Here is a 7,782-nt window from a genome sequence, read left to right as displayed (position 1 = left end):
GAGAGGGGGCCAGGCCCACTCCCTTTCCCATGATAATCCTTTATTTACCCCAACTGAGGGGTGGGCATGGGGTATTAAATAAGAACTGGAGTAGGTGGGGATGCTGTACAGAGGGGCCCAGAAAGCGGGCTGGTGTGTGGATGGCAGCTCAGTGCACTTGAGGTTGGGGGTGCCCGTGGCAGAGCCCTCCTGGTGGCTCAGGGGGCAGGCCCAGGTTCTCGGTCTCCTGTTCCACCGACTGGCTCCCGTATGCACTGTCTTCCTTCACGTCTGCTGGGGGAGTTGACACAGGGGAGGGGATAGGGAATAGTCAAGGCCTTAGGCCTCCCACCCTCCAGACCCAGATCCATCTTCCAGGTAGGACCCTTTTTTACCTGTACTGGGCAGCTTGTCGCGGGCCTCGGGACCCCTCAGCAGCCTCACTCCCTCCTCTAGGCCCATGTCAGACAGAGCTTCCAGCAGGCCTGCCAAGTCCCCACCAGCCAGCTGGAGAGAGGAAGAGGTATGAGAACGTAAGTTACAGTTAGGGTGTGTCGTCAGGAGCCCTGGGACCAAGGCAGCACTTGGGATCTGAGACTGGGGAAAGGATGCCAGTCACAGAGCAGTATATCGGGCTGACTGACCTTGTAACTGCGCAGGAGGCTGCCGCTGGGTGAGGCTGTCTTTCGGTAAGTGTCCACCAGGCTGCGCAGCCCCAGCCGTTCTGCCAGTTCTGCCCAGCTGCCCTGAGCTCCTGGCCCATCTAGCAGATGCTCCAGGTTCTGTAGGACTGTATCCTCAAGTGGCAGCTCTGGCCCTGAGGGGGACACACACATAGACGTGTTAATTACCTCCAGAGATGGGTACAGGCACAGACACCTGGAAACCACCTTTCTTTCATGGCAATCTGACAGATGAGGCAGACCTCTTCAGAGGTCCTGAAGGAGACAAGACCTCTGTGAGCAAGGGGGTTGGGGGCTGGCGGCTGGTGATGGGTCAAGAGCTCTCACCTGCAGGGCTGGGAGGAGTCAGGGGGAGCGCCATGGTGTCCTGAGCAGCATTTAGCAGCAAGGTCTTCACCTGGGGAGACAGCCTCAGTCTTGACTACTCCCACCCCAGTCCTAAAGCCCAGGTACCCGATACTCTGGACCCCTATCCCTAATCCCAGACACCCTGTTCCCTGGTACTTCTGGTCCTAGGCTGGCCTCACCTTGGTGCTGCGAGTGAGGTCAACAGGTGTGTGGCCCCGGAAGTTGCTTTGGGTGTCCCTCTCGGGCTCCTCAGAATCTGAGTCACTACCAGAGGTGGGGGGCGAAGGCAGTGGGCACAGGGGCTCCTCGTTCTCTGCGTGGATGTCAGCACCTGGGGGAGGGAGGTACAGTGGGCGTCCATATTAAGGACTGCAGGGGAGGGGGAATGGGAGCCATCCCTTTTCCTCTTCCCAGCCCTGTTCATATGCCCGTGGTGAGACTGACCAGCCTTTAAAAGGAGGCGGGTGAGTGTTGGGGATCCCAGTCCAGCTGCCAGGTGTAAGGGTGTGTTTCCCGCAAAGGTTCGAGCATTCACATTGGCACGGAGCTGTGGGGTGCAAGGGAGTGGTTAATCACAGCCCCGGCCGACAGGCTGCCCTGCCCCTCCCATATCTTCACCATCCTTGGTCCCTCCATAGTTCTCATTCCCACCTTGGTGACCAGATGGGTAACCAACCCCAGCTCCTCCATCTCTGTGGCTAGATGCAGAGCTGTTCGGCCCCCTTGCCGCTCTGCAGCCTCCACTTCAGCACCGTTGTCCACCAGCAGATCCAGGCACTCAGGGCTTCGGGCACGGACCGCCAGGTGTACTGGGTACAGCCCTAGGGACACAGGATACTTAGCCTGCAGCTGTGACTCCAATGTGGCCCCCTAACGAGCAGACCTCTACATCTCATGTTCACTCTAGGCACTCACCAGTTACCCTCCCTCCCTAGTCCCCACCCTTGCCCCTGGTCCAGATGAGAAGAACTCACCTTCGAAGTCTGGCATGTGCAACAGTTGGGGCATGGTGGGAACCCCACTCTGCAGCAGTGCACGAAGCAGGTCGGGGGCACTGGCACCTGCCCGCAGTGCCAGGTGCACCACTGAGTCTCCATGCCGATCCAGTAGTGCTGGGTCTGCGCCTACCTGCAGCAGGAAGCTCACCACGCTGGTCTGCCCAGTGATCACCGCCAGGTGCAGGGGTGTCTGGGTACACAGGCAGAGTGAGCCAGGCCTGCCCCTGGCCTAGACCCATCTGCCTTCCAACCCCTGCCCTCTCACCAATAGGTGCCCCTCACCTGGTGCAGGTGGTTGGTGAGGTTGACAACACCCAGGTGCCGGGCATGAAAGATGACATGGGCTATCTGCTCGATGACACTCGTCTGCCCGTGAATGATGGCTAGGTGCAGGGGTCTGGGGGTTGGGGAGTGAGACTGTGGCTTAGCAGGCCCAGCCACTCAGAGCATCCTTTACCCTTAAAAACCCTCACTGCCTCCATAGTGTCCCTCCCTAAGGCCTTGTTGAACCCAGATGTCTCCAAGGGCAACACAGCACCTGAACTTAATCCTTTCTGAGCACTGTTTGAGGTAGACAAGTACTATATTATCGTGCCCCTCTAACGGTCCACAAAACTGGTCTGGAGAGACTAAGTACCTTGAACAGAACTAGTACATAACGAGGTCAGACTTGAAAGCAGGTCTGTCCAACTCCAGAGCCCTGGCTCTTTGCAGGTCTGTTTCCCGACCCGCACCCCACGACCTTCCACCGGGCGCCGAGTCCCGGACCCCCAGACTGCGTGCCCCAGGCTCCCACCACTCCCGCCCACCTGCCCACCTACGTGTCTCCGTTCTCGTCCTGCGCAGTCAGCAGGTGGCGCTGTCCTGCCAGCAGCGCGCGCGCGTCCGCCGTGACGCCGTAGTCCAGCAGGGCTCGGGCGCTGCGCTGCGCCAGGCCGAACAGGCGCGCGTTGTACTCCCGGGCTGGGGGTGACAGGGAGCGTGGGCGCGGGCTAGGTCTCCCACCCCCAGCGTCTCGATCGCCCGGATTCCGGGGGCCATACCTCGCTGCAGCAGCTCCGGGTCTTGAGGTTCAGGCTGGGGGGCCTCGGGGGACGGGCTCCGTTCTGCTGCTGCTTCCCCAGCATCCCTGCCAGGCGCCCCAGCAGCCATCTGCGCCCCGCCCCCGCCTCCTGGGTAACAGCCCATTGGGGCCGCGCCGGACGGGTAGGGGCTGTAGGCCAAGGAGGAGGGGAAAAAGCCAAGGCTGCCACCTGTGGAGACAGACTGGGCTGTGGGGAGGGACAACAGCCAGGACTCGCCCAGATTTCTTCCCCCACAACTTCTCTTCCCACTCCCCACCACTCCTCCACTGCCCTTCACTCCACAAGCACCCCCTCACCTCCTCCTCCAGCTCCTGCATAACCCCCAGCGGAGCCCCCAGAGCCTCCACCCATGTGGGAGCCACCCCCGAAAGGCTGGGAGAAGGTGGGCAAGGCTTTCCTCCGCTTCCGCTGCACCTCCTCCTTGTCTGGGGGCAGAGGGAAATGAGATGTTAGAACCCCAACTCATGGGCCACTCCTTAAGAGCCCTGTCCCAAGGTTGGTAATGGCCCTTTCTCCCAAAGCCCTCAGGCTGGTTCCTGAGACCTTCCCCACTCCTAACTTGACTAATAGGTCCCCTGATCTAATTCTTGGGACCCTCGAGCCCAATCCCCACCCTCCAGCCACCCTGGGATCTTCAGCCCAGCTCCACCTTCCACCAGAGGGTAATAGGTGAACTGTTTGGAATCAGAGACATCCCCTCCACGCTTGCGTTTCAGTTGCAGAAAAACGGTTACAGGACGCTCAATCTTCATCTTGTGATAGGGAGGTGTCCGGAATACAATGGCATACTGGGTGGAAGGAAGATGTAAAGTGTCACTGAGGCCTTGGCCTAGATGGACCCCCAGGCCTGGCCCCAGCCCTAGGGTACCTGTTTATGAACATCTGTGGGAGAGAAGTCCCCAAAGGCCTGCCATCCATTCTCATCATCCTCATAGAACCGGACCTCAATGTCATCTACAGGGAAAATTGAAACTTGGCCACAGCTCCTAATGGAATCTCCAGGACCATTTGTCCGAAGTTTCCCTGGCCCCCAGTCTTCACACTCAAGTGTCCCTAGCTCCCACCATGGGCTTCAGCCTCACCTTTCTGCACTTTGTCACAAAGTAGATAAACCTCGTCTCCACCCCGCACAGAGCCGGCTGTCTTGTCCATTCGGGAAATCTTCAAGTTTGAGGCCCCAGGAGACTCTATGGGGGTGGGATATCAATTACTTGAGAGGATGTAAGAGTGAAGGCCCTATTTGTGGAACCAGGTGCTTTGTGTCATTATCTGAACAGTACCAAGGGATTGTTATCTTCATTTACCCAAGACGGAAGCCATATTCAGAGAGGGGAAATGACTTGCTCAAGATCATTATGCTCATACATGGCAGGGCCAAGTTCAAACTCAGGCCTATCTGACTCCACAGCTTGAGGTTGCCTCCCATGCTCTTTCTGACACCCAGGCCTTGCATCCCAGGTAGTCAGGATACTCACTGCTGTCGTGGATGGGCTGGGAGATAACAGGCTTCAGGGGCAGGGAGAAGGAGCCATCGCTGGCTCGAAGGAAGGCAGAAAAGCGCAGTCGCACAATGCTCAGATCCATCACCTTCTTCAGCTCCTTGGCCTCCTGCTCCAGCTCCCGACGTTCAGCCTCTGGGTGGTGGACACAACGTGACCCTTGGACACCTCCTCCTCTATTCCTTCTGTGACCACCTCCCATGACTCCCTCCCTTCCCCCCATACCTGTAAGGCCCTGAGGCCTGGAGCGGAGTCGCTGCCTCTGAAGTTTTTGAATCATAATCTCCATCATGTTCTTCTTGGTCACATGCAGGACGCCCAGGTTGTTAAATCTGGGTGGGAGATGGGTAGTCAGAGATCTTGCAGGCAGCTCTTTCTTCCTGAGACACCCACCCCACTGCCAGGGCTCAGCACAGCCCTACTTCCTCTAGGAAGCTTTTCTGGTTTTTACTTGGGGCCTTGGGTTCTGGGGCCAACCTAAGTCTTTCCCCTTGGTCAGATGCTAAGTTCATAGAGGTGGGCTAGAGCCTAGGACTGGCAGGCAATGAGGGGGCATGCCACTGGGGGCAGGGGTAGGGGACACCTACTGGGCAGTCATGTCCTTGGGCCCCACAGACACGGCGCAGACCCCCAGTTCCGAGCATTGCTTGCCCACCAGGCTGTGGGCGTGAGCACGAGGTGGGTCACTGTGCGTTACCAGATCCACCTCGATCTTGGCTGGTCCCTCGTAGTTACAGATCTGGGAGGGACGAGCGTTGTCAGTAATGCCCCTGGACACACTGTCCACTAGCCCACCCTTAAGCACCATCCTTGCTCACCTTGACAGTGGGATAAGTCTTCCGGCCCTTCTCGCTAGAGGCACCTGGCAGTCCTCCATGGGAGGGGCCTTCACAGCCATATCGAAATCGGAAGCCTCGCTGAAGGTCCCAGGTCAGAGTGACATTGTGACAAGGAGAGACCACCCCCAGCCAGCCACACCCCCTGCCAGCAGTGACCATAATGACTGGTAGTGTCTGTCCTGAACCACAACCACACCACTGATCAGCGGCAGCCTCTCCAACCCAAAGTGGCCTCTGTGGTCAGTGACCCTCCCCATGGCCACCCAGCTACGACTACCCCATTTCCCCTCAAAGCTGAAGCCATCCCACACCATCCCTTCCACTCACTCACCTGCTTAGGCTGTTCCACAATCACCAGGTATGGTCCATCAGCTGGGGATAGAGAGGACTTGCTGATCCCGGTTCTCTGAGCCCATCCCCAAGGCAGAGGGCACATGCTCCCCGCTCCCACTCCCTCTAGCACAAGGGGAGGTTAGAGGACTCATTAACCTGTGTCTGGGGCTGGCTCCTTGGGCTCCACAATGGATGGGTTGAATTTGAAATCATCATATTCAATCATGCCATCCAGATCCTGGTTTGGAGACAGAATGGGGCGGCAGCTGATTCTGAGCCACCCCTAGGGCCTTCCACCTCCCAGCTCTCTAGGCGCTCAGTAATCACTCCCTCTCCTCCCCAGGCCCATAAGAGAGTTCCCATTGGAAGCAGTTTGCAGACAGACTAACAGGCAGGCTGAGAAAAACTGAGGGTATTACAGGTGTAGGGGAGCAGAGGGGACTCCGACAGACCCGCAGACAAGCAGACAAACACAGGGGGGCAGCCAGTGGGATTTGGGGCCAGGCGGAGTGACTCACTGGGTCGTAGCAACTCTCCATGTCTCTGGGCTAGGCCCGGCTGTATGGTGACTCCGGCCGGGTTCTCTTTTCGAGTTTCAGGCGCCCGCCTTGGGTCGGGGTTGGGGGGTGGAGGGAAGTGGCAGCGGGGCGGGAGAGACAGATCAGGACAGGAGTAGAGAGAAGAGGGGGGCTTAGTTTGGGGGAGGGTCGGATCTCCTCCAGCCACCCGTCCGGGTGTGGCGGACGAGATCTGGTGGAGGGTGAGATCTCCGGCTGGGCTGGGCCCGGCCGGGGAAGGGGCAGGAAAGTTAGAACAGCTTAGGAAAGTCCCGAAAATACCAGGGGGGAGGCGGGGCCGGAGGGGGCGGGCCTGGAAATGACGCCACTGGCCACGCCCCCGCGGCGGGAGGGGCGCCAGGTCGGCGGCGCTGGCCTGTGGACGCCCGCCGCTTGTATGTGGAAAGAGGGGCAACCAGACCCAGGGAAGCCCCCGTGAGGGTTGGGCCCCTCTCCTCCCTCCAGAGCAGGGGCCGGCGACCAGAGGGTCTTTCACGGCTGGGATAGGCTCCAAGCCCCGGGCCAGTCCTGCCTCCTGCCCCCTTCCCCTCCCCCATCCTGGAACAGCCTTGGGATTTTCTACCCTGAGGGAGGCCACGGCTGATTCACCCCAGGGGCTTTTGGGGGGACATTCCTGCTGTAGGAAAGCTTCCTCCCCGAAGGCCTGTAGGCGGGGGTTGTTCCCAGTGGGGGGCCCCGGGGTTCTGCCCCGAGAACCGGTCTGGTCTGTGGGGCCGGGGAGCTAGGGGAGGACAGGTGTCTTCTCCTTGGGATGGGCTCCTCTATTACCTCTCCTCGAAACACCGCGACAGCCGTTGATTCCCACACATCAGTTTTTGGTGCCCACGCCCCTGCCCCAGTCCCACAGCCGTTTGTATTACTTGTGTGTCTCCATCACAGGTATACAAGTGTGTTTCAGCTCATGTGCTTGCGTGCGTGTTGTGTGTGCATGGCGTCAACATGCGTGTGCAACTGAGCATGTCTGTGTACAGGTGAGCGTCCTTAAACGTCTCAGTGTGGACACACGTCTAAACATGTCTTGCTATGAAAAGGCACAGGTGAACATATATTTGAGTTTGTGCGTGACGGGTATGCGTCCAGGCTCACCTGTGCACGGGTGAGCCTGTTTGAGTGTGCATGTGTGTGCCAGTTTGAGTGCATGGACGATGCTGTTCACTCGCCGGCTTACGTACAGATCCGCGTGTCTTTGTACAAGGATGTCGATGTGTATCCGGGTGTCTTGTTGGTGTGCTTACTCTCTCCGTGTGTGCATATGCCCTTCTCCAGCCCTGAGTCTCCATCAGTTAAGGACACACTCCTCCCGCCCTGCCCCGTGTCCTGGTCACCCAGGGGTCTGAACCCAGCCACTCACCGCGGCGGCGGCTCCGGTTCCGGCTTCTCTCCCGGCCCGACCCACCTGGGACGGGTCGCGACACCTCTCCAGCCACCAGGGCTCCAGTG

At 59.1% G+C, this 7,782-nt stretch overlaps 1 protein-coding gene across 3 annotated transcripts; it reads right to left on the bottom strand.

Moving 5' to 3' along the window:
- Window positions 1-2: 2 nt before the first annotated feature.
- Window positions 3-7,782, bottom strand: NFKB2 (nuclear factor kappa B subunit 2). Of its 3 annotated transcripts, XM_019636245.1 has the most exons (23): window positions 7,694-7,782; window positions 6,283-6,371; window positions 5,921-6,002; window positions 5,763-5,803; window positions 5,411-5,509; window positions 5,180-5,331; window positions 4,818-4,924; window positions 4,569-4,727; window positions 4,176-4,280; window positions 3,962-4,047; window positions 3,743-3,881; window positions 3,390-3,518; window positions 3,052-3,261; window positions 2,830-2,971; window positions 2,291-2,405; window positions 1,985-2,198; window positions 1,662-1,831; window positions 1,455-1,557; window positions 1,190-1,341; window positions 990-1,059; window positions 624-796; window positions 375-486; window positions 3-273 (listed from the first exon to the last, which is right to left on the bottom strand). In XM_019636245.1, exons 2-23 carry the CDS (start codon window positions 6,301-6,303, stop codon window positions 149-151), a joined length of 2,706 nt encoding a protein of 901 aa, XP_019491790.1. In that variant the 5' UTR covers window positions 6,304-6,371; window positions 7,694-7,782; the 3' UTR covers window positions 3-148. The 3 variants fall into 3 exon arrangements, with proteins under 3 accessions (XP_019491790.1, XP_019491789.1, XP_019491791.1); XM_019636244.1 differs by lacking the exon at window positions 7,694-7,782 and having other exon boundaries at window positions 6,283-6,640; XM_019636246.1 differs by lacking the exon at window positions 7,694-7,782 and having other exon boundaries at window positions 3-270; window positions 6,283-6,640.

Source organism: Hipposideros armiger, unplaced genomic scaffold (genome assembly GCF_001890085.2).
Source record: "Hipposideros armiger isolate ML-2016 unplaced genomic scaffold, ASM189008v1 scaffold_28, whole genome shotgun sequence".
NCBI lineage: Eukaryota > Metazoa > Chordata > Mammalia > Chiroptera > Hipposideridae > Hipposideros > Hipposideros armiger.
Note: the sequence above shows the minus strand (reverse complement) of the source record. Positions and strands in the feature narration are given on the sequence as shown.